Source organism: Myotis nattereri (assembly GCF_964212035.1).
Source record: "Myotis nattereri genome assembly, chromosome: Y".
Taxonomy (NCBI): Eukaryota; Metazoa; Chordata; class Mammalia; order Chiroptera; family Vespertilionidae; genus Myotis; species Myotis nattereri.
In genome coordinates, this window is record NC_138094.1 from 20,114,962 (window position 1) to 20,141,858 (window position 26,897).

Genomic DNA, 26,897 nt, shown 5'->3' on the forward strand with positions numbered 1-26,897 from the left:
ATGAAGAGGTTGAGGAATGGTGGGGAGTGCATGCCAGCAAAAGAGATTGGATTGTTTCTTTTGGAAAAACAGTTCCTTTCCCAAGGGTTGTCAGACCTAACTAGGTTGGGGTCATGGTTTCCTCAGCCAGGACTACTGATACCAGGAGATGGTTGAAGTTAAAAGGCTTCCTTCCAGTGTCAACCTTTCTTGGAGCTTCTCAGTAAAACCCAGTTATTAATGGTGACCACACCCCCTCTCCAATTTTTTCTGGCATTTCTGGGAATTGGGTTAATTTTAGCTATAAAAATAAATGGAAGCACTGGTCTTTGAGATGATGGGTTGTGTTCAGACTAACACTTTGAACCTTAAAATGAGTGAGTGACTAGATCAGATCAACCAGTTGACAGCCTGTCTCCATTCAGTCAGATTCTCTGAAGGCACTGGAGAAGCTTGGCATCCTCATAAAAGGCACCATACTTTTACTCTGCCACCCAACTGTTCACCCCCTTCTCTCCCTGATAAAACTGTCCTGTCCTTCAAACTTTAGCTTCAATGATGCTTCCTGGTGACGCCTTCCCTGAATCCCATTGATAGACTCATTTAGGCATCATTCCTGCCGTGGAGACTGGACTCTGGTTGTGAAATTATCACATTGTAGTATTATTTCTCTCTCCCTCAGTAAATTGTGAATTTTTTAAAAGATGGGGACTGTAGCTGTTCATCTTTTCATATCCAGCTCACTGTGCTTTTTGACATGATATTCAGTAAATCCTTGCTCAGTGAACACGCAAATGTAAGTGTGATCTATTTTTCACAGTTTCATTCCAGCTTGTTCATTCTGAGTCAGAACCGCCCATGAATTGAAACTTTCAGACGACTATTGAACCATGGGGATTCTACTTTGTTAAGTTCCCCCATTTTGTTTTTTGTTTTTTTTTTTCTGGAGAACTTACAAAAATGTTAAGGAAGTGTCAGGATATTCTGCACAAGGGATATTAGGGTAATATAGCGTAACAGTCATTGGGCTAGGGAAGCCATGGGCAAACTACGGCCCGCGGGCCGGATCCGGCCCGTTTGAAATGAATAAAACTAAAAGAAAAAAAGACCGTACCCTTTTATGTAATGATGTTTACTTTGAATTTATATTAGTTCACACACACACTCCATCCATGCTTTTGTTCCGGCCCTCCGGACCAGTTTAAGAACCCATTGTGGCCCTCGCGTCCAAAAGTTTGCCCACCCCTGGACTAGGAGGTAAATTCTTGTGTAACTAGAATAGGCAAAATGCATACCTTGAGATGGAATGTTTTAAAAGTGAAATTGTTCCTCTAATTGTCTGTACTTTGTTCTCTGGAATGTAGGAAGCAGTCCATTAGTTCAAATCTGTCTTATTTTCCTCAGCTTGCTTGCTACAATTAATGCTTTCCTCTACAGATGGAAACAAAAGAAAGTTATGCTCAAATACAGCTTCTACTGAAAGATATCGATTTCCTAAAAGGCAGAGAAGCAGAACTGAAGCAAAGAATTGAAGCTTTTGATTTGTAAGTAATGTTTTCATTTTGACTATTCAGAGTCTGTGAGTTTAAAACAAATACTACTAATTATTCTAATGCTAATTGCCAAGTAGAGTTCTTGGATGTAAAGGTGCATTCGGCTAGTTTTAAAAGGCATAAGTTGAGAGAAACAAAGACTAGGATTTTGCTTTTGAAATATTAGTTATTGGGATGAAAAGCAGTGAGACACCATCATCAGGCTACAGTAAAACCAGACCAGTACTTTGAAGAAGCTAACAACTGTTAACAAATTATGTTCAGTCACACACTTATGTTTAGTCATTGAGATCTAACGGTTCCATGTGCATGTAGTAACTCAATGCAGTGGCTCTGACTTGATTTGTACTGGGTGATGGATGTGTGTGTACTAAGTGCTCACCACTATTTCATTCTTCACATTGTACCTGCCATTAATGGCAAGCTCACCAGTCTAGTTTATGAAACAGGTTTCATTTCCATTAGGTTCTACTGTTAGTTGATTTGCCCTGGTCTTCATTAATGTGGTTAGATCATTTATATAGGCTTTAATTCATTTTATTTTTCATCTCTGCTACATTACTCTGTTCTAAGCAGTACTGAAGTGGTAAATTGATCATGACAGAAAAGGAAAGTGACAAATAAGCCATCGATTTTCAACTGGTGTGCTGCAAGAATATATAAAACATGACATACCTGACTGTAGTCAAGGGCGTTAACCTCTTTTTCCTTAGATTTTCAAATAAAAAAAAAAGACAACAGTTAACACAAAATAGCGGTTCATTGTGAACGATTCAAAAATATACCTGTTGTGTTTTTTTTAAATGGGCAAATATATTTTTGGCATGCTGCAGAATTTTAGTAGTTTATGTGTGTCAGAGATAAATAAGGTTGAAAATCGCTGATATCTTACGTAATAAAAGCCTAATATGCAAATTATTCCCTCTACTGGAGTTCCACTGTGAGTTTGACCACTGGATCAGTCGATCAGTCACTATGACGTGCACTGACCACCAGGGGGCAGACGCTCGGACCAGTAGGTTAGCTTGCTGTGGGCACTGGTGGGCTGGACTGGAAAGTGAGATGTGAGGTGAGAGCTGTCAGGAAGTTCCTGGGGTTTGTCTTGAGCCCTGGGCAGAGGCAGGTGGGGGCGGGAGCCAGCAGGGACCGGGTGGCTGGGGAGGCTTCTATGCTGAGAGCCTGGACTATGCAGCCCTCCGCAGCCTGTGGCCTTCTCAGTGCTCAATTTATAATCTTCAGAGCTGCTTATGTTTATTTAAGTTTCACTAACTACTCCAGGAGAGTGGGTAACACCATTATAGGGGGCAGGCCAGGCATAGCTGCCCAAAGCCAAGGTGCAGCCTCAGGCTCCTGGAACGCAGCTGAGAGGGGGGTGGGGCTGAGTCAAAGAAACTGAGTCCAAAACTTGAGGCGGAGGCAGCAAGAGGTGGAGGATGATAGCTGTGCAGGGGCCTAGAAAAGCTGTTGTGTGGGGACAGCCAAGGAACCCAGTGCCTCTCCCACGGGACAAGGTCTACATCCCTCCCTCCTCCTCCCGGTGACCTGTCACCCCAGCTCTTCTCCAAAGGTTGGACTTGGCCCACAGAGCTCTCCACCACTGCACACCCTGTACTGCCTTGTCTGCCCCACCCCACTCTGCACAGCCCGCTCCATTCCCACACAGCCTTTGGAGAGCTCTGCCCCCAGAGGAGAAAGTGGGAGGCTGCAGACAGGAGGTCACATGAGGAGGGGGCAGAGCAGGGCCCACCAAGTTAGATGGAGGGGAAGGAGGGAGAAACCCCACAGGACTGGGGGCAAAGACAGTCAGGGAAGGAGGGCCATGTGGAAGCTTTGCCCTTGGTTGAAGTAGAAATCCTGACCCCATTTTACAGACCGCAGCAGAGTGTGTGTGTGGGGAGGGTCAAAGCAAAAGAGGGCTTGAGGGGACTGGATGGAGAGCAGCAACGTTTGATTAATGGCCTACTTACTATTTTTATTGATTTCAGAGAGGAAGGCAGAGTGAGAGAGAGAGAGAGAGAAACATCAATGATGAGAGAGAATCCATCGCCTCCTGCATGTGCTCCATACTGGGGATTAAGCCCGCAATCCAGGAATGTGTCTTTGACCGGAATCAAACCTAGGACCCTTTAGTTCGCAGGCTGCGGCTGTACCTACTCTACCAAACCATCTGGGGCGACCCATGGCCTATTTAAAAACCACTGCAGTAGGCTGAGCAGGGGTCTTACCATGATGGTGTTACCTGATAATGAGGGTGTCTGTCTTTATGTTGGAGTAATTGGAACTGCAACGAAGTAAAGACACAGCAATGGAGCCTACAAAGGGTTTCCACGCACACAATGCAATTTACTTCATGTGGCAGCTGAATTTGGTGAGCAGAGCCTTAGAAGAACATGCGGTCTCCAAGACCAGGGGCAGGGGAAAGTTCATGCTGAACATTCTGTGCTGTGAGTTACAACCTATATATATAAAGGCATGATATGCTAAGTGTCTGACCGAGTGGTCAACTGACTGGTCGCTACGACTTGCACTGACCACCCGGGGGCAGATGTTCCAACCAGTAAGTTGCTTGCTGCTGGGGTGGGGCCCATCAGGACCAGGCAAGACAGGACCAGACTTGCCCTGGAGCCCTCCTGTGATCCCACCCCAGCCCCAATTGGGACTGGGTGAGAAGATCAGGACTGTGTGAGACCACCGTGATCAGCCAGGTGGAGGGACCCCTGCCATTCATGAATTTGTGCACCAGGCATCTAGTAAGCTAATAAGTATAGTTTACTGCTCCTTTGCTTTACATGTTAGTCAGCAGAGGGTGCTAACACATAGAGCTTTTATCCTTTGCTTGGAATGGTCAGCATTCCCTAGCACTTACCTGGCTCGATCCAAGGGAAGACCATTCCATTCTTCAGTATTTGGAAGTTCTGATTGACCTATCTATCTTTTTCTATTGTTCAGCACTCTTCAGTATTCAATCACTAGATTATTAAATATCAGAAACAAATCTTTTGTCTTTCATACCTATGGGCTGATCAGTTAAACCTCACAGAAATAATCTTACTGAAGAAATAAGTACTAAAGCAAAAGTACACTAACTTAAGTTTGGTATGTAGCTTTTCTCTGAATTTATTATGGCCATTTATTACCTGCAATCATTTTTTAAGTGTTCATCATCTTCTATGAAAAGCACTTTGGTCTTGAAACTTGCACACTCCCTGCAGCCTGGTGCACCATGCTGCTCCATCTGCTACTTCAGATCCCACATAACTTGGTCAGTTCATAAAATAGATGGAGAACTCCAGCTCTTTCCAGTTACTTCCCAGCAGTGACAGTCACATAACAGTTTTAGCTTGTGGAGCTAAAATTATGTTATTTTTTTCTCCTAAAGTCTTTACTTCAGCAATTACAGTTTTATTTTTTTGCTTTTTATATTTTTGCTAATATCAGAGGCTACAGAAGAAAATCATAAAAGTGTGGCTGATGCACTTAGGAGACAGGATCCTGAATATAAAGAGCATGGAGGAGACCTGTGACCAAAAGCTCAAGAATGAAATTCTAAAGAAATTGTTTGGTGTTCTTAAACAAGTAATAGATTTGGAATAAGTTGATGGAAACACAGCAATACTAGTGAAGTAGATAAGACTTAACATTTTATGGTGATAGTGTTTAAAAAAATACGTTTTTTATTGACAGTCAAGCCTTTCCCATGAATATTTAAGATAACAGTATAGGGAATAGCATCCTCTGCTCTTTCTTACTCATAGCTTTTCTAACATGTATTGAGGGTCTGTGATTTGCTTTCATTTTATGGCACATTGTGAGTTGCTCAGCTCACATTGTAGATAAACTATAAAAGTGGTTGATCTAAGGCAGTTATTCTCAACCTTCTGACCTTTTAAATACGGTTTCTCATGTTGTGACCCAACCATAAAATTATGTTCGTTGCTACTGCATAACTGTAATGTTGCTACTGTTATGAATCGTAATGTAAATAGCTGTTATGCAGGATGGTCTTAGGCGACCCCTGTGAAAGGGTCGTTCAACCACCAAAGGGGTCGCGACCCACAGGTTGATCAACTTTTTAAAAATTCACTTTTTTTAAAAAAAAAAAAATAATTTTAGGGAGGAAAGGAGAGAGACAGGTAAAAATCAGCATGAGAGAGAAATATTGATCTGTTGCCTCCTGTATGTGCCCTGATCAGGAATTGATCCCATGACCTTCCAATGCACTGGACAGTGCTTCAACCATCTGAATCAGGCTGACCAGGGCTGGAATTATAATCCCTTTTAGTTCTCTTTTCCTCTCCCGCCTCATACTTGCCACTACGATGGAGGTATCTATCAATTTATAAATTATTCTGCCTAGTGGTTTTAGTGCTTATCAGGTAACATGTGCCCTGTATTCCTTCAAGATTCTGCAAAGCCAGAATCAAAAGAAATAAATGGAAATTAACAATGGAGCAAAAAAATTATACAGGAAAAGGAAAATATGATAACTATGGTTACTATGACTTCCCTATAATCTGAGTTTTAATGTGTTGCAGTGATTAACTACTCAGTGCAGACATCAAGCCCATATGGTAACTTTTCTCTACAGTGCTCAGTGTAGTGTCTAGCACACAGGTGTTCATATAATATTCATTGAGTAAATGAATTTGTGGTGAAGAGATGACTCAACTAACTTTTGGTATGTCTTAATAAGTGGTCTCTTTTTACTGCCTTGCCCGTAATTTGTCATGAGATTACATTACATAGTACTTACATTACATAGTACTGAGCTTATTCTTTAAAAGAATTCTAATTAAAATATAGTACCTTTCCATGTATAGATTTTGAAATGATGACATACATATAGTATGTCAGCTTCTCGAGTATAATAGCAAATGCTGACATGTCTGTAGTTGTTAAACCCTTAGGACTAAATGAATGAGTAAATGTGTATGTTAATTTTCCCACTGCTTCGCAGATCATGTACTGTTTGATGTTGTCTGGTTTGGGTATCCTCTATGACTTGAGCAAGGGTGGGAATTCACAGGATACTCACCATCTATCTCAACTGAAACGTCTGCTAGTGGCAGTTGGTGGAGATAAGTAAAACTTGAAAGTGTGCTTTTGGTATTGCTAACCCAGATATGAGGGTGGTTGAAGTTGGCCCCGAACCCTATGCCCAGCCCTTGAGGGCAAAAGTTCTTTGGGGTGGGGATGGGGTGCAAGGCAAGGCAGGTGGATGTGACTGACTTCTTGTTCTTGGGATTTAGAGTCAGTTGTAACAGTGTAAATTGAACTTAATTTACTTTTGTGTGCCAATCCAGACCACCATGGAATAATTGTTCTCAATAACCTCACAATAACGAGTTTTGGGGACCAAATTAAAGGATTGTAGCAGGTTTTATATTCAGAATTTGGATCTCTGGGCTTTGGTACTGATAGTCCTTGAAGTTATGCATGGCCATGTTCATGCCCTTAGGTGCCTGGGTGCCACAGAAACCCATACATTGATAGGAATCTGTTCAGGAAAGTGACAAGAAAATCATTTTGGTCATTCTAATTCTCAGGTATCAACTTGAGCTAAAGGATGACTACATTGATAGATCTAACAGACTGGGTGAAGAGGACAGGAAGAATAAAGGTGATTCTTGTGGAGAAGAAAGCTGCATTTGTAAATTTCTGGTATAGGTTATTAGCTTCCTAAATTGGGCCTGTTCTAAATTTATATGTGTGTGTGTAGCTTACATTTTACTTTTACTACAAAATTAATCATTATTTTGTTCTTTTAATTTTACGTATCAAAAATGACCTTAACCTGAGAGAGGTAGGGTATTCAGGAGGTTTTTCTTCCCCCATCTACTTTCCTCCCTCCCCTTTGACCACCACTTGCTTGTTATCAATATTTATGGGCCTGTCTGTTTTGTTTTGTTTATTTTTATTTCTTAAGATTCCACATGTAAGTTAAATCATAAGGTATTTGTTTTTCTCTGTAACTTATTTCATCATAATATCCTTTAGATTCATCCATGTTGTCACAGGTGGCAAGATTTTATTCATTTCAGTGGCTGAGTAATATATCACATCTTCTGTATCCACACATTCATTTATTGATGGTAGTCTAGGTTGCTTCCAAATCTTGTCTGTTACTAGTAATGGTGCAGTGAACATGTGGGTGCACATGTATGTCTTTTCAAATTGGCATGTTGTTGTTTTTTACATATACTGAGAAGTAGAATTATTAGAACATATGGCCGCTCTTATTATTATTTTTTTTGGGGGGGTGGGGGTGGGGAGAGTGACTTCACACTGTTTTTCCATAGTGGCTGCACCAATCTGCATTCCCACCAACAGTGTATGAGGGTTCTCTTTTTTCCACATCTTGGCCAGCACTTGTTATTTATCCATTTATTGATGATAGCTGTTCTAACAGGTGGGAGGTGATATCTCATTGTGGTTTTAAGCATGAGAGACTTCATTTTTTACTTATGGAAAATTTTAACTTCTCCATTCCCTGTGACCTGTTTCCTTATTTCTTTTACTTGTAACATATGTTTATGCCTCATGATATTTTTACCTGACATATAACTTCCTAAACTGTTTTATAACTAACCCAGGAGTAGGAAAGTTGAATAATTTTTCAATCTCTTGATATTTTATGTCTCAGTATATTTGTAGAAACTTGTCTATGAAAAGAAGTGAACTTAAGTAGAAATTTCAAAGGAACCAGAGCTGGGTACTTGATAAGGACCCATAAGGTCACCCAGTGTGTGGCTGCTCCTCTGTGACTATCTTGTGAAAACTAGACTAATACTTCTTAGGAATTAGTACCATCATGTAGTCAGCTAATTTTTTTTTAATGATATATCTGCATAGACTCATATTGAATGAAGTGGAAATGATGAAATAGACATTAAAATCATAAGACAAATCTTTGTATTTAAGGAAATTCAGATCTTTGTGTATGAGGGCTCTGAGCAGCTGGTGCAACTGGTTGGTATGTGTAGTGGAAGAAAGTTCACAATATATGTGACCATTAAGACTTCCCATCACCTGTTGGGTAATAGGACTTATTTCTTACTTTCCCTACTGATTTTTGACTATGACACCTGCTATTTTAGATGATGAAATAATCGTCATTAGGTCTGACATTGTACATAAATTCTTAAATGAGTTTTTATTCACTAGAAAAACATCTTTAATTGGTTGGCTTTCTCTTTCAGTAAAACCTATTCTTGTGCAAGAGCAGTCCATGGCTACCAATTCAAAACAGGAAGAAGAATGCAATCATTCTGCAACTCGTGTGAAAGAACTTGAGGTAATTGCTAAGCCTATTGTTTTTTGAAGTCGATAAAACTTCAAGGCAGTAGATGAAATTTTAGTTTCAGCCATACATTATTTAGCTTGATGTGTTTAGACTGTTTATTTTATGACTAAGAAGGCCCAACTTAAGTTAATTTAGTAGTTCTTCCTTTTAGTCCTTCCTGCTTGTTGCCTGGAACAAGTTCCTTAATCATTGGGGTGGTTGAGGTTCCGTGGTGAGCTGACCTATGTGCCTAGCCCATAGCAGGTGGCCAGTGCTTTTAGTTTCTGCCTTAGCCTCTCCTTCCTTCCCATCAGCAGAAGGTGAACATTCCTGTCATTACATTGGGATCTTACAGGATAAAACAGAATGAGATGTGTTTTTCACATGCCATTTATTTTCTTGCTGTTCATCACGTGTGCTCTCTGAAGGACAGAGCTGGAACTTGATGTACCTGGATATATCCTGCACATAAAATGTATTTTTGCAGCTGTAATGATCTATTTATTTGAGAACATTGTAGACTTTTGTATGTAAACATGAAATGTATAAAAAAAGGAAAGCACCACAGCATGTTTGTGATAGCTCAGCTTTTCATTTTTATAAACATTGCTGCAGTCTGTGATTGCTATTGGGACCTTAGTTGTATCTGGAAAATGGGCAACAAACTTAATCTGAAGCACTTGCTTTGTAGGCCAGGGTTCTTCTGCATAAGTATAAGGTTGGATGAACTTCCCCCGCCCCTTCTAGGGCAAAGATGAGCTTCCATGTTGGAATCAGGTTCTTCTTACTGCAGAGAATGAGTCCTCTGTCCAGTGACCTTACTTACTATGACACCCAGTTTATAGCAGCCTGCCAGTTTTTGCATAAGAAGTACTGCAGTAACTGTTCAAATGCAAGTTTTTTTTTTCAATTCCAGCTTGAACTCGAATCTCTCAAGGCCCAGTTCTTGGCAATAACCAAGCAAAACCACCTGCTGAATGAAGAGATGAAAGAGATGAGTGGCTATTTGCTTCTAAAAGAAGAGAAATTAGAGCTTCAGGCTCAAAATAAATTACTTAAACAACAACTGGAAGAGAGCAGAAATGAAAACTTGCATCTTTTTAACCGTATGTCTTTTTCCTGATTTGCATGTCTTTGTAATTCATATTAGCTTAATATTATGACACTATGCTTTGTATCTGTAAGGAAGGCTTCAATCAGGAAAATTTTTATAAAATTAAGATTCTCAATTTGAAGTTACTTCCTTTTTTGCTTGCTATTACTATAGTATATTATTAGTGTCACTAAGAAGTATCTTTAAACTACAAATCTGCCTTCTGGGTTGTACAAAACTCCCCTCACTTTCTGCTGCTCAGATTTGGCCATTGAGAAGGAGGAATGAGAGTGAGGTTGAGGTTATTATTCCCTCTCCACCATTGCATCCTCACCCCCACTGTATATATTGGCTGTGGGCTGGCCCTGTGCCTCTCAGCAAGGCAAGATCCAGTGCTTACAGGATGACCTCTCACCATTGCTCTGTGCCTGTGCCAGATCTTTCTCTCCCAATTCTGGGAATTCTTCCCTCCCTGATGGTTTAGGCCAAGTGTGGAGACTGTCCTGCCCACAGGCTATAGAAGACCCATAAAATCTTTTGATCTGGCCCTGCCAAGGCATTAGGGGTGAGTTAATTAAATGTTTGACCAAATATAGGAGGCTAATTAAGTTGATAATTTTGTATGACCTGCAAATGATGTTATAAATATCCATGTCAAAACCGGTTTGGCTCAGTGGATGGAGCGTCGGCCTGCAGACTGAAGGGTCCCAGGTTCGATTCCGGTCAAGGGCATGTGCCTGGGTTGCGGGCACATCCCCAATGGGGGATGTGCAGGAGGCAGCTGATCGATGTTTCTCTCTCATCGATGTTTCTGGCTCTCTATCTCTCTCCCTTCCCCTCTGTAAAAAACCAATAAAATATATTTAAAAATAAATAACTAACTAAAAATAAATATCCCAATGGCCCTTGGCAGAAGAAAGTTTCCCCACTCCTACTTTGGGCCCACGGAGTTAACAGCATGGCCCCATTACTAGCCCAGAGAACTATACCACCCTTAGTGGCTAACCTACATGAATCACCCTTTAGTGGTTCTTCAGTGACTGAAATGGTGGAACTCCATCTGATGTCTGCTTGAACCCTGAGTGTTGCTGACTGGTGCACAGATCAGATTAGACCTAGGGGTACTTAACAGGTTTTGATGGAGAACTCCTTTTATGCCTCCTGTGTGTGATAGAGGAAAGAGGTGGGCTTTCAGGTTAGTTAAAGGATTTGAAAGAATTTCTTTCATTTGCATTAGAAAAGAGTAGTGAAGTTTGCCTCTGCATGCATTAAACTCTTCTGAAATTTGTGCTCTTAGTCCATTCCATAGAATTAATATAGTATTAACTACATGTGTACAAAGAAAAGAAAGAACAATTTAAAATATCTTTAGCTGCTTTTGCTAAGTGAGATGGGAAAACTTACTGTTGATAATCACCAGGCTTTTTTACCTTCTTAGTTATAGCTCAACCACCTCCTGAACTGGTAAATTTGCAGAAACAGTTGAAGGAAGCAGGAGCTGCTTTCGTGTTAGGGCATAAGAAGTTTGAAACTCACAAGGAGGCTCTGCAGAGACAGCTGCAAAGTGAAGTGAGTACTGATCTTTATTTGGTCGGGTGTTAGTCTGATCCACTGTGTACACATGTAAGCTTGGTGTGTGTCACACCAGTGTAAATCAGATTGGTTTTAACATCAAAAATTATCCCCCCACTATTCTAAGGTAACCTTCTCACCTGAGAAATTCTTGGGTGATGATATAACTATATTTATAACAGTAATAAAATCCCAAGGAAAGCGCACTCATAAACAGAAATTGTCCCAGTCTCGGTTGTGCCCTCTAGTAATGTCTCTTGATTCTTGCCCTGTGACTTAGAATTGTTGACACTCTGGTGTCTGCCTCATACCTTATAGAACTGTTCTTAGAGATGAGTGCAAATGGAGGTGGCAAACTTGTTTGTGTGCTCTATTGTTTTCTAGGGACCTGTGGACCACAGGCATGAAGCTGCTCAGAATGGGCAAAATGGAAAAGAGAATAAGCCCTATAAAAGACTTGTTCCTTTTGAAGTGAACTGGGATTTCTTTTACATTGATTTCTTCCCTTCTTTAAATCTTTTCAGACTGAGCATTCTGCAAAGCTGAAGGCCCGGATATTAAATTATGATGCTTCTGTAAGGAGGTTAACTATGCAGGTGGCTGATTTAAAATTGCAACTGAAGCAGATTGAGACAGGTTAGAGAGATTTTTAACTTACAAATGTGTATGTGTAAAACTTCCAGTATATATGGAAATGTAATGATCACTACTGAAGTTTCAGTAATTCTCATAGTAGGGGAAAAGCCATAGAAATATGTCATCTTAGAAGTAAAAACTCTGTCCATTTCAGGAATACCAACCAGTCAGTCATCAGCTAACGTGACTTGCTTTTATAGGTTCCTTTGGCTTGGAAGAGCCTTGTACCCCAAATAAGAAAGGTGTAATGGCACAGAGGTTCCCAAATTCATGGACCTTGGTTTTTCTTTTATATTTGTTACCTTGATAATAAGATCAATCTGACCCTTCAGGGTTTTTACGTGTTCCTTGAGAGATGAGTAAAATATGTGAGAAGCAGGGTGACTTATGTCACACTAGAGGCCTGGTGCATGAATTTGTACATGGGTGGGGTCCCTCAGTGTGGCCTGTGGGGATTGTGCTGAAACTGGCAGTCCAGCGCCACCTGCTGCTACTGCCTACCACTCTCGCTCATCCTGATCCTGCTGCACCTGCCACAGGCTCACGCCCAGTCAGTCCTGATCAGGAGAAGCTCGTCTGCTGCAGTGGCACTTGCCTGCATCTGGCGCCTGTCCCAAAGGGTATGGGATGGAGGGGTCGGTGGGGGGAGAACGCAATCTGCCCTTTGGGCAGGTGGTGGGATGCCCTTGCCTGCCCAGGATCCAGATCTGTCCCTGACGTTCGCAGGGATTGTCAAGATTTCTTCCTTGCAGAGTGTCTAGGGAGGGGAAGCAGCTGCGGTGCCTGAGGCCAACTTTCAGGAGGCTAGTGGCCCTGTGCTAGTGGTACTGGTCTGTTGGTGCCTGGCCTGTTCTCTAGAGATTGGACCTGCAGGACTACTGAGGGAGTGAGTGGCTACTGCTGCTGGCTGGTGGGCCTCCAGGAACAGGTCAGTCAGCAGAGCAGCACTCCCCCTGTGGGAGCGCACTCACCACCAGGGGGCAGCTCCTGCGTTGAGTGTCTGCCCCCTGGTATCAGTACATGTCAGAGTGACTGGTGGACCTGTCATTCAGTTGCTTTAGATAGAGGTTAGTATATATCACATTGATTATATACAGTGTTTATGTTTTTGCACCTCAATTTTGAAGTTACTGATTAACCTTGGTTGGACACATTTAACTTCTTTGCGATAACCATTATAATAACCTGGTTATTAACAGGGAAGGAGTAAAAGGAAGATTAGGTAATAGAGACATGCCATTTATACAGCTTTGCCAGGGAATTGCAGTTAATAGTCTCCAAGTTTATTACCTAAAGATCACTGTGGGAAGGCACTAGACAATGGACCCATGCCCAGTGAGGTCTGCATGACGTGGGATGTTGCTTATCTGTTAGTCAGTCACACCAGGGAATAAGTCAGTAGCCAGAAATAGGCATGCCACCGCAAGTACAGGAATATTTAATTTTTAAGCTCCTGAACAAAGAAGCCCCTCTCTCTCGCTGCTCACCTCAGATTCCCAGCTTATGGTGTTCTTACCTCCCTCTACTCACCCTGTGACCCACAGCCATGTAGACTTCACACAGTGTACTGATGTACTAAATGTAGCCTGACACTAAATCATGCCCTGCTCCACCATGGAATGGACACTCTGGATACTGGCCCTACTCTTTGATTCTGCTGGAGCCCCGTCTGCACTCTTTTCAGGACTAGGCTAAGGGACATTGAACCCTGCAGACCAGAAAATATAATTACACACCAATAAAATACATTCATTCTCCCATGGGAGTCTTAGAAAAGTCTTTTTCTAAAGATACTGCAAGAGCCACCCACTACCACTAAAGTCGGAAAAATTTGACCCAGTGATTTCTCCAGCTACAGTTGGACCTCAGTTTCCTCATTTGCAATGGGGATATGAATATCTACTTTGCCATGGTGAAGAAGGCAAAATGAGATGGCTCTCAGTTGAGTGCCTGCAACACATCAGATACTCAGAAGGATTACTGCTATCATGTTACTGCATGTTTGCCCTGAGGATGCATACTGCCTGCCTCTTCTTCATAACAGGTGTACTGAAGCTGAGATACAAAGCTCAAAAAGAAAGTTTCTGTGTGTTAGCAGTTGAACTGGTTTCCACATTTCCTGGCCTGGAGCCTTCCTCAGTTCCTATTTGTACTCACTCCTCCTCAGTTCCTTTTCCCATCTTCCACACTAGTTTCATTTTTATCTCTTGACTCCTTCCCTGTTCCTTATTTTCTCTCAAGCCTATTTGCTAAACTGCCCACAGCTGAAATCACAGTGATCTCGAAAGATGAATAGTTTGAGGATGGAACCTTTTCAAACGCATGCATTGCCCTGGAGGCATTGCTGGAGAGTAGCGGCCACAAGACTGGCTATGCATGTTCAGGTTTTGCTTAGGGAGTCCCAGCATCTGTACACCTCCCTACCTGTATGACCTAGCCTTAGCTCCCCAGGTGTAATGTGGGAGGAGCAGAGTTGTTAGTCTTGTTGTGGCTGCAGGTCCTCATACCCTTATCTGAAAACTAGAGGCCTGATGCATGAAATTTGTGCACTCACCTTCGGTGGCTCGCCTCAGACCTCGCAGCTGTGGCTTTGTCTGGAAGGTTGTCCAGAAGGATGTCTGGAAGGTCATTCGGCTGTCCGGTCTAATTAGCACATTATGCTTTTATTATCGACTAGAGGCCTGGTGCACAAAATTCCTGCAGTCAGGCGGAAGGGGCCCCCCAGCCTGGCCTGTGCCCTCTCAGTTCTGGAGCCCCACGATAGATCGCCCCAAAGATGTAGGCTCCTGGATGAATTGCCCCAAAGAGGTAGGCTGGAGTAGGGTCCCTGCCTGCAGGCATGTAAAGCCTCGGGACCCCCAGTGCTAGAAGCTAAGACCAGCAGGTCATAATAAATGCGAGAAGTTCACCAGAAGGCTGATGGGCTTCGATATTCAGCAGGGCTGAAAATCTGCAAATTATTACCTGCTGCTAGAGGAAAGGCCAAAAGCAGTTCCTCTAACCTGATAATTTTTTCCTGTTTATCAAACCTGACCTTTGATATGTGTGTTTATTTTGCTAAAGGGCAAAATGTGTAAATAAAAAGCCATGGGTCCAGAAATTCGGCAAGCCACTCCACTAGAGAGCTGGTTTCCGCCTGGCTTTCCCCCATGCCTTCCAAATTTATACTTCTTGTCCAGTGTATCCATTTATGTGTCAGCCCCTTCTCCAAATTCCTGAACCCTTGATGCAAAAAGACTGCGGCACCCCAGGCCACGCCATGTGGAGCTAGCTGCCAGGCCCCACCTCCGTGCACACAGCATCAAGTCTGCGCCCACCTGTGCACGCAGCCTCCTGATGATGGATGTGATGGGCATGAGGGCATTGCGGCGTGAGGGCTTAACAACCACATAAACTTATATTAGCATAGATAGATTGGGCCCTATAGTGGTTTTGCCACAGCCCTGGGAGTTCTGGGGCAGCATCCTTTAGTGAACCATGTTTGCAGTCAAATATGTGACTATCCATGCTGGGTAGAATAAATAAAGGTAATGAATGGATTTGCATCAGTTCAGGTAAAGTTTATCAACAGTGAATTCAGGTCTGCTTAGGCTTTGTTACCAAATTTATGAATATGATTGTGGATCGTGGGTTGTGAAATAATATCATGCATTAAGAAGGAAGGCCTAGCTCTGGCTAATTTTGTTCAGTGGTTAGAGCGATGGCTTGCAGACCAAAAGATGGTGGGTTCCATTCCTGTCAACCACATATACCTCAGTTGTGGGTTTTCTCACCATCTTTGGTTGGGGGTGCATGTGGGAGGCCAAGTTGAGGTGTCTCTCACATCAGTGTTTCTCTTCTCTCTCCCTATTCCTCTACTCTTCCCTTTCACTCTTCAATGGAAAATACATCTTTAAATGAGGACTAAAAAAAAGGCCTAAAAACAAGGTCTGTGAAGTTATAACTGGTACATAAAGCTCTCAAAAAAAATGCTAATAAATAAGAATTGGCTTCAGAAATTGTTTAGTGTGCATATTTGTTCTTATTAATACCTCTCTCTTCATTTAAAAAAAAATATCAAGCATATTTGAATTTTTTTTCCTGCTCATTGGTCACATTATTTTCATTTAGCCCCCAGCCAAAGCCATCTCTGTTTCATCATTCTGCCAGCAGATTTATGGTGTCTCCTACTGGTGAAACAAGCAGGGATTTCTTGAAAAAAATCATCTCAAACAGGAAAAGCTGATGGGAGAGACAGTTACACCAAGGATCATAAATCATCCAAATACAAGCACAGTTGTTTGCTCCCACATTTCTGATCTTTAGTTTGTAATCACACCAAGGCAAGAATGAAAGAGCTAGAGCAAGAGATTGATTGCTTAGAAAAAGCTTTCTTCGGTATTCTGTTGCTAGAAGCCCACTAGCATCTAAGAGTCTGCCTCCACTCATGTAGGTAAGCTTCTGCAGAAAGGGTTTCAGGACTTTCATGGTCCTTTTATCTGAGTACGAGTGAGTGAGCTGTAGAGAGCAAGAAGGAGGAGAAGTCTATGCTTGCTGTACCTGGGAAATCTTTAGCCTGAGTAGCTTCATCCTCAGTGCACCTATGGTTGCCTGCTTACCAGAGACTTCTCCCCTGTGACATAACATTGTGGGAGGCAACGGCTTAGAGCAAGTTCAGCATTTTGCTTGACATGCAGACGTGTTCAGAGAATGGTAATCAATGGCTTTTCCCTTACTGCTGATTAGTTTTATTATTAATGCTGAATCCTTAATAATGTGGGTCAGTTATACATCATACTCAACTATTTGCAAGGATAATAGAATTTCTTTTCAAATTAAACTCCTTAGGAACCATGTTGCTGTTTTCACTGTGTAATTTGTAATATTCTTGTCCTGATACCTTTTGCCCTTTAGGTCTGGACCAATCCCAGTCCTTTGCTTTTCCCAGTCCTTGTCCTGAAAGAATGCTCCCGCCTTCAGCAACTGAATCTAGGCACAGCCTTTCCATCCATTCACTCTCAAGCCTTCTGGAGCAGAAAGCCAAGTAAGTTCCACATTCTGATTGGCCCAGCCAAGTCTGGTTAGCTGAATGGCCCTGACTTTGCGTTGTTTTAAAGTGACGCTCAAGACCATGTGGAGTGTAGAATCAGATTGTAAGATGATGTGTAATCTTCAAGAATCATCTGAATTATTTGGGGAAAATTCCTTTTAGCAAATAATTAATTTTTCCTTGTTTGCTAAACCTGATGTGTACACAGTGCACTATGGTAGCAGTAAGCATTTTCATAGTTCTATGAATAGACTTGGTTTATAGAAATAAAAAAGCAACATACAAAATCTACAGAAGCAAATTCAGTTTATTTTTAAACTTGAAGTAGTTTCACACATTTTAATTTTAAAGTCCTTCAAAAAAAATAAGTCAGTTAAAAAATATTTGGGCATTTAGTCCAAACAAAAGTCTAATTTGTCTATTGAGATAAATACTGAATTGGTAGTGGGTTGTAGGGTCTGATTGCTGAAGTAGAATGGCGTATGTAGAAGTTGGGTGGCGGGTCACCCAGGCTGGGATTGAGGCGCATAGGAGACTCCTGTCTGTGCTTGATCCATATGGACGGCACTCTGACTCCTTAGTTCTGGGCTCCAGGCTGGACATCTGTCTGCATATTTTGATTCACTCCCAGTGTACAGAGTTGAAAACTGCCACATGTGTCCATCGTGGTCCTAATGCGTGTAATGTGCATTTATTTATATTGCTTTCTCATGATAAAGCCAAGAGGAGAAACAGCACACCCATGTGGGAGTTAGGGCACTTGGATGCACATGGGGCTTGTAGTTTTGCATCTTCAGCTGACTCATACTGATGCTGTGCAGAATTTGTTCTTTTCAAAAACGTTTTGTGGTTCTTGAAAATACAAAAGCATTGAGAGTGCCACATTATTTCTTGTCAGCAATATAATACCTGCCTCACAGTGTAAGGTGGTTCTGCAGAGTGCCCAAGCTAATGTCTTGATTACTTGGAATGATGCCAGTTGCATGGAGCGTGCCCAGTGCAGGACAGCTTTCATTTTCACAGAGCACAGTTCATTCTCTAGAGCAGCGGTTCTCAACCTGTGGGTCGAGACCCCTTGGGGGTCAAATGACCCTTTCACAGGGGTCGCCTAAGACCATCGGCAAACATACATATAATTACATATTTTTTTTGTGATTAATCACTATGCTTTAATTATGTTCAATTTGTAACAATGAAAATACATCCTGCATATCAGATATTTACATGACGATTCTCAACAGTAGCAAAATTACAGTTATGAAGTAGCAACGAAAATAATTTTATGGTTGGGGGTCACCACAACATGAGGAACTGGATTAAAGGGTCGCGGCATTAGGAAGGTTGAGAACCACTGCTCTAGAGCCTTTTCCAGAGTCACAAAGGCTTTTCTTAGCCCTGTGCTCTTGGTTTTACCTTATTACAACTTCACACTCATGAATTTTATTCTTTCAACCCAGTCTTTATCAAAGACAAACTGAAGTTCAAGACAGACATAAATTTTCAAATGTGGATGAACTATCTTTTGAGGATAATGAGGAATTTGGATCATCTTTTGAACGTAAGTTTAAATGTAAGTACCAGTTTTTAACAGTTGAAAATGTAGAAAGCTAAGTCTTGGTGAAATATATCCATTGTTAAATCAAAGGCCTTTATAAATTACAACATTTGTATTTTGTGATAAAAACATGGATACAGATGTATTACCTTTTTTATATCACAGATTTTGATGGGTCTATTTGAGTGTTACTTTTTTTTAATTTTCAAGATAACCAATAATTTCAAAATTGGAGCTAAGCTCACAAGTGAACCCTTAACTTAATTTACCAAGTTTGGGATTGCCTCAGATTAAAATACCTGATTCTTAATTTTTTTTTCTTTTTATGGAATATGAAGATGCTAAGTTATTTAAGTTATACAGATTCTGATGACTGCATCAGATGTAGAAACCTCATTCTTAGTGAATGAGTGGAGGTGGAAGTATATTAGCTTCCTTATCTGAAAACTGGAGGCCTGGCTCTGGCTCTGCCTTAGATTGTTCTCTGGGAGCATACTGCTTAAGTATAAAATTAGGATATAGAAGTCAGTCAGCTCTAAGGTTCTCTCTAGCCTAGGAAATCTTTATATTTGTATATAATCTGTAGTTTTGCATTGTGAGCTTCATTGTCAAATCTGAAAGTACTCTACTTTGAACAGTTAAATGAAAGAGCTTAGTAAAATTTGTAAATTCTTTGCAACTAACTTTTTAACAATTTTGTTAAGGCTTTACTATCTAAATGGAGTTCATATAATTATCAGCAAGTCAGGTGAATTCTGTCACTTTCCTGTTGGGTTATAAATCTAGTTTTGGAAACAAATCTAATTCTTTTAAGTGTAATAACACTTTGAGAAGCAAATAGATTGTCAAGTGGTATGCTGAAAGTCTTAGGATTAATTCTGTAGGAAAAGATCTGGCTTGGTTGCTTTGGCTGAGACTTGAGCGCAGCCAAAGTTACCCCCATACTGCCCTGCCTTCTTTTGCTGTTGTTAAGGACTCCTGGGACACTCATTTGTACCTATTATAGATGCAGCAGACATGCCGATACAGTTTGAAGTGAATGGCCTCCATCCTGCTGGTGACATGCCTCTCTTGGGAACTGCCTTGGGTGCTCCTCCTGCCAGACCTATCTCCTCTCATTACCCAAGTAAGTTTTCCTTGGTTGTAACTACAGATAGTATGATAGCTACTAAATGCCAGCCTGTTCCTAGTGAGTTATTTCATTTATTGAGGGAGGACCTTTATAAGCATAAATTATTCAAAGTCTTAGAGTTGAGTATTGCCATTGTTAATACATTTCTGAAATAAATTTGAACATGTAAAGAGGAGAAAATTAAAGGAGTTGCTTCTCATTAATCTTCCCCAACAGTGGCTTTTTTTAAAAAAAAATCTTTATTGTTGAAACTATTACAGAAGTCCCCTTCTTTCCCCCATTGACCTCTTCCAGCCTGCTCCTGGCACACGCCCGCCCCCCCCCCACCCCCACCCCACACACACAGGCCCTCACCATCCCATTATTTGTGTTCACTCATTATGCATATATGCATACAAGTTCAATGATTGAGCTCTTCCTACCCACCTCCCCTCCCCTGACTTCCCTCTGAGGTTTCACAGTCTGTTCCATGCTTTTATGTCTCTGGGTCTATTTTTGTTCATCAGTTTATTTTGTTCATTAGATTCTACACATGAGGGAGATCATGTGATACTTATCTTTCTTTGACTGGCTTACTTCACTTAGCATAATGTTCTCCAGGTCCATCCATGCTGTTGCAAATGGTAAGAGTTCTTTCTTTTTTACTGCCACACAGTATTCCATTGTGTAAGTGTACTATAGTTTTTTTTATCTACTCATCTGCTGATGAGCACTTAAGGCTCATTCCAAATCTCAGCTACTGTAAATTGTGCTGCTATGAACATAGGGGTGCATTTATTCTTTCTAATGAGTGCATTGGGTTTCTTAGAATATATTTCTAGAAGTGGGATCACTGGGTCAAATGGGAGTTCCATTTTGAATTTTTTGAGGAAACTATACTGTTTTCCACAGTAGCTACACCAGTCTGCATTCCCACCAGCAGTGTACTTTTCTCCACATCCTCGCCAACAGCTGTCATTTGATTTCTTGATGATAGCCACTCTGACAGGTGTGAGCTGGTACCTTATTGTTGTTTTGATTTGCATTTCCCAGATGATTAGTTACTTTGAGGATTTTTTCATATGTCTCTTGGCTTTCTGTATGTCCTCTTTGGAGAAGTGTCTATTTATGTCCTTTGCCCATTTTTTAATTGGACTGTTTACCTTGTTTTTGTTAAATTGTATGAGTTCTCTATATATTTTGGAAACTAACTCCTTATTGGATGTATCATTGGCAAATATGTTCTCCCATGCAGTAGACTCTCTTGTTATTGTCTTTTTAAAAAAATACTTTTATTGATTTTTTACAGAGAGGAAGGGAGAGGGATAGAGAGTTAGAAACATCGATGAGAGAGAAACACCAATCAGCTGCCTCCTGCACACCCCCCACTGGGGATGTGCCTGTAACCAAGGTACATGCCCTTGACCAGAATCGAACCTAGGACCCTTCAGTCCACATGTCAACGCTCTATCCACTGAGCCAAACCAGTCAGGGCTCTTGTTATTTTCTTGATGGTTTCTTTTGCTGTGCAGCTGCTTTTTATTTTGATGTAGCCCCATTTGTCTATTTCCTTCTTAGTTTCCTTTGCCCTAGGCATTGTATCCATAAACATGTTGCTGTGTAAGATGGCTGAGATTTTGGTGCCCGTGATTTCTTCTAGGATTTTTATGGTTTCCCAACTTAAATTTAAGTCTTTTATCCATTTTGTGTATCCATACACATATTATTTTGTGTATGGTATAAGTTGGTCTTATTTCATGTTTTTGCATATATCTGTCTAATTATCCCAACACCATTTCTTGAAGAGACTGCCTCTGCTCCATTGTATGCTCTTGCCTCCTTTGTCAAATACTAGTTTCGTATAGTGGTGTGGGTCAATTTCTGGGTTCTTAGTTCTGTTCCATTGCTCTGTATGCGATACTTGTACCAGTACCAGGCTATTTTGATTACAGTGGCTTTCTAGTATAACTTGATATCTAGTATTGTTATTCCTCCAACTTTTCTCTTTCTCAAGCTTGCTGCAGCTTTTGAGGTCTTTATTGGTATAATTTTTAGAGTATTTTTCTAAGTCTGTGAAATATGCCATTGGTATTTTAATAGGTATGCATTGAACCTAAAGATTGCTTTGGGTAGTATGGACATTTTGATGGTATTTATTTCTGCCAATCTATGAACATGGTATATTCTTCCTCTAGTTTATATCTTCTTCTACCTCTTTTTTCAATGTGCTATGGTTTTCTGAGTATAGGTATTTTACCACTTTGGTTAAGTTTATTCATAAGTCTCAATTTTTTGTTGTTGTTGCAGTGCTAATTGGGATTGTTCTTTTATTTCTCTTTCTGAGCGTTCAATATTGGTATATAAAAATGCCATAGTTTACTGGGTGTTAATTTTATATCCTGTTATGTTGCATCCCTGTCTTCCTATTCTTAGGGAAAATGGTTTTAGTTTTTAGCCATTGAGTATGATATTGGCTGTAGGTTTGTAATATATGGCTTTTTAATATGTTGAGATATGATCTATTTCTACTTTACTGAAAGTTTTTATCAAAAAAGGGTGTTGGATTTTGTCATGCTTTTTCTGCATTGATTGAAATGATCATGTGATTTTTGAGTGTTGCAGTCTGTTAATGTGATATATCACATTTATTGATTTGTGGATATTGTACCAGCCTTGCATTCCTAGAATAAATGCCATTTGGTCATGATGTATGGTCTTTTTAATGTATTGCTGGATCTCATTTGCTAAAATTATGTTGAAGATTTTAGGGTCTGTATTCATCGGGGATAATTCTCTTTCTTTGTAGTGGCTTTATCTGGATTTGGGATTAGGGTAATGCTGTCCTCATAGAAAGTGTTCCTTTCCCTTGGATATTTGGAATAGTTGAGGAGATTAGGTATTAGTTTTTCTTTGAATGTTTGATAAAACTTCCCTATGAAGCCATCTGGACCAGGACTTCTGTTTGCTGGAAGTTATCTAATTACTGCTTCAATTCCATCAGTACTTACTGGCTTATTCAGGTTTTCTGATTTTTCCTGATTGAGTTTTGGAAGATTGTATTTTTCTTATTTGTCCATAGTCTGACAAAGCAGTTACCTTTTTGCTTAAGACAGTTCTTCAGAAACTATTCCATTTTGGGAAATCATAGTATAAAATTGAAATGGCGGTTAATACCCATATACATCTTCAATGTGATTGTAGTATGTTAATAATTCTTTGTTTCCTTCATGTCTTTAAAAAAAAAATAAGGACAGAAGAACCTTTATATTTCAGTTTTCAGAAGAGCTGATGACATTGGAGGAAAACTCGTCATCAAACTTGTCTGGCCCACTTTCTCTTTCTTCTTACTGTCTCTAATTTACACACTTCCCTCCCCTGTGTGGAATCAGGGAGGAAAGCTCTAGGGGGAGATTAGAGCTTTGTCTCATACTCCAGCCAGATCTTTTTCTCCTTGAACTAAAGAGTTTAAGCCTCAAGCTTGAAAGGAGATTTCTTAAGTAAAACCACCTCTTGTTTTTCCAGTGTTTGGATGGGACTATCATGTTCAACGCCTCTTGTAAGTAGTTTCTTGGTTCAAGTCAGCATACTCAGGGAGATGAGGAATTGCCAAAGGAAACAAGACTTTGAAAGGATTGTTCTCACTGATTCCAGGGTACACCATCCTGTAAAGCACTCATTCAGCGAGACTTCATTGAGAACCTTCACTTCATATATGAAAACTCTATCACCCAATATCACCTCATTGATTTAATTGTGAAAAAAGAAAAACAAACACCTCCTGTGTGCTGGGTGCTGGGCATACTGCAGTGGGACAACCCAAGCCCTTTCTTCATGGAGCTTCTAGTGGGAAAGTCAGCAGTCAGCTAGCCATCACCAAGACCTCTGATGGGATAGATACTGAGTAGGGGCAGTGGCCACCCAAGAGTGGCTGTGATAGGTTGTTTCGCAGAGACCTGGGTGAGTAGGAAATAAAAATAATACAATAAAGGAAACCAACTGAGTTCATAGGTGTTCTATCTCAGAGATAGAATGAAAATTATAACAATGGCTTTTAAAATTATTCTTAAGTAATGTTTACATTGATCATTGAAAAATTCTCTTATAATCATCATTTCCCCTCTTCGTTTGGATACAAAGGGAAGTGAAAAAATCCAAAACTTGATATCTTTGAGATGTCCAGTGGAAATACTAATTAGGTAGCTACAAAGTACAGTCATGCACCATTTAATAGCAGGTATATATTCTAAGAAATGTGTCCTTCGGGAATTCATTGTTGTGTGAACATCAGAGTGCACTTTTGTAAATCTAGGTGGTACAGCCTCCTGTACATCCAGGTAGCCTATTGCCCCTCCGGTGCAAGCACATACAGCATGTTACTGTACAAAACAAGATTAAATCAAGCACAGGAGAAAATGACGCCATCGAGAGATGTAATAAACATGAGGTATATGAAGTTGCTGCCCATATAACATGGGATGCTGTTTCACAGCACACTTTTCTTTATCATTAGAAAAAAAAAAAAAACACTATAAAACAGTGATTAAAAGGGTAGTGTAGTAAATACATAAACCAGTGACATGGTCCTTTATTATATTTATTAAGTATTAGGTACTAGACGTAGTTGTATGTGCTGTACTTTTATATGACTGGCAGCACAGTGGGTTGGTTTACATTAGCATCTCCATAGACACGGGAGTAATGCATTGTATTACATTACCATGTGGTGATAGCCACACCACTTAGACAGTAGTGATTTTTCAGCTCCATTATAATCTTACCAGAGGCCTGGTGCATGATTTTGGGGGGTCCCTTGGCCTGGCTGGTGAACAGGGCCATCTTGTCCACTCCTGATCGGGGCCTACTGGCAGGGGTGGGGTCGCGGGAGCAACCATGGGAAGTTGTCTGGTCATGGGAGCTTGGCTGTGGGAGCACACTGACCACCAGGGAGCAGATTCTGCCTTGAGCATCTGCCCTCTGGTGGTCAGTGCACATCATAGCTACCGGCCAGTCTTAACCGTTGCTTGGACTTTTATATAGAGAGAAGATGGGACCACTGTCATATATGTGGTCTGTTGAACGAAATGTTGTTATGCAATGCACAGCAAAGATATAGTCCTTTTTTCTTCTTTATTGTTTAAAGTCAGCAACCAAACAGCATTTCTATTTTGAGATTGCTATTCCATGTGATAAAGTGATGGCATTTAGGTCTGCAAGCAAGAAGAAGATTGCATTTCTGCCTGTGAAAATGATCAACTGCCTCCTCTGGTATTTGAATTTCATGACCAGGAGTATGAGTCCGAAATGACTGTGTTGTTTCTGTCCTGTTAGCAAAAACCTTCAAAATCCTTTGGTGAACCTATGAATTTGTCTCTTAGCATTGCTGGGGGGAAAGTGTAGCCTACAAAAGTTTAGGCTCTTCCAGAGCCAGAGGAGAAAGGCAAGCATAGCCATCTGTGGGATTGACATTGAGTTAAACCTGTGACAGGTGAGGACTTTTGCTTTGAGCTACAGGGAATAGACAAATAAAGCCTGGAACAATAGATGTAGAACAAACAGATTCATGTGGTTGTGAGAAGGCAGGTACAAAATACTGTGTAAATGTGGTGGTGGAGAGGTGTCACTTTAGGAATACTGTTTTTCTTAGTGGCTGTATCTTGTATTCCTTAGCCAGAAGTGTGCTAAGGTTCCTTCTTATCCACAACCTCACCAGCACTTATTGTATGACTTATTAATGGTTGCTATTCTGGCTGGTTTGCAGTGGCACCTCAGTGTCATTTTAATTTGCATCTCTCTAATAATTAGTGACATTGAGCCTATCTTCATGTCTCTTGCCATTTGTATGTTGTCTTTGGAGAAGTATCTATTTAGATTTTCTGTCCACATTTAATGGGGTTGTTTTTCTTTTGGTGGATTATCGGAGTACTTTATGTGTTTTGGAAATTAACCCCTTACCATATGTATTATTGGCAAATATGTGCTCCAATACAGTGGATTCCCTTTTCATTTTGATGCTGATTTTTTTTTGCTTTGCAGAAGTTTTTTTAGTTCAATGTAGTCTCATTTGTTCCTGTTTCTCAAGAATGTTGAGGCTAGGGGACCCTACCCCCCTCCCTATGTGGGAGTCTGTTCTGTGGTACTCTTTCCCCCTCCCTACTTTGGAGTCTGTACTTGTTCTTTAACAAATCTCCGCCTTTGCTATACCGAAGAAAAAAAAACACAAAAACAAAAACGAATGTTGTGGCTATTTTGGGGTCTTTTTCAGTGTTCTGTATCTCATTTGAATGTTCAGAACATTCAAATTTATATGCAAATATAAATTTTTTGCATATTTCTAGATCTGTGAAATATGCACTTGGCATTTTAATAGTGATTGCATTGAATCTAAGGATTGCTTTGGATAGTAGGCACATTTTAATGATATTAATTCTACCAGTCCATGAACATGGTATATTCTTCTGTTCGTTTATCTCTTTTTTCAGGGTCCTGGGCACTTGCTCAGTGGTGGGGTTGTGTGGGAGAGGTGGGAGGAAGTGAGTATTAGGTTAGGGAGAGATTGAAAGCAAAGCACAGAGCAAGGGAGGCACAAATATACCCAGGTAGCATGAGTCTGCTGCTGGAGGTGCAGTGTTCCCAGTGCAGAAGTAGTGTACTATTTCAGGTCAGTCCGGAAAGAAGGTGTGGACACCACCAGAGCAGAGACAGCAACAGAAATCCAGGTCTTCTTTTCAGGAAATGAAGGGTGCTGCTGATGGTGGTTGCTTGAAGGCAGAGAGACTGATGTCAGGGTGAGCACATTGATTAGGTTATTTCAGCTCAGCTGTCCAGGTAAAAGGTGAGAGGTAGTCTTATTGCAGTATCTGGGGGAGTTAGAGCCTGTAAGCCCTGGTGGATGAGTGAATGTAGTGTAGAAAGGCATGATAAAAAGGGACAGGAATGATAACTTCAGGTCTGAAGCTGATGCTGTGGGATTTCCAAGTGTTGATGGTAGGGAACTGGCCAGAAATGCGGATGAGACTCGGGGAGAGATCTGTGCTAGAGAAAAAGATGTGAGAATGATCAGGGCAGAGGTAATAGCTAAAACTCCAGG

General features: G+C 40.9%; 1 protein-coding gene across 1 annotated transcript in view; it reads left to right on the forward strand.

Moving 5' to 3' along the window:
* LOC308512367 (centriole and centriolar satellite protein OFD1-like) overlaps positions 1–26,897 on the forward strand; it is a gene marked incomplete at both ends in the record, with an annotated part of 52,370 nt that overhangs the window by 15,106 nt on the left and 10,367 nt on the right. Inside the window, 11 exon segments of the mRNA XM_081082136.1 lie at positions 1,417–1,515; positions 4,994–5,023; positions 5,025–5,089; positions 7,079–7,152; positions 8,732–8,826; positions 9,731–9,920; positions 11,346–11,476; positions 12,004–12,099; positions 17,014–17,138; positions 18,602–18,714; positions 19,712–19,825. Coding sequence (XP_080938262.1) covers positions 1,417–1,515; positions 4,994–5,023; positions 5,025–5,089; positions 7,079–7,152; positions 8,732–8,826; positions 9,731–9,920; positions 11,346–11,476; positions 12,004–12,099; positions 17,014–17,138; positions 18,602–18,714; positions 19,712–19,825 — 1,132 coding nt within the window.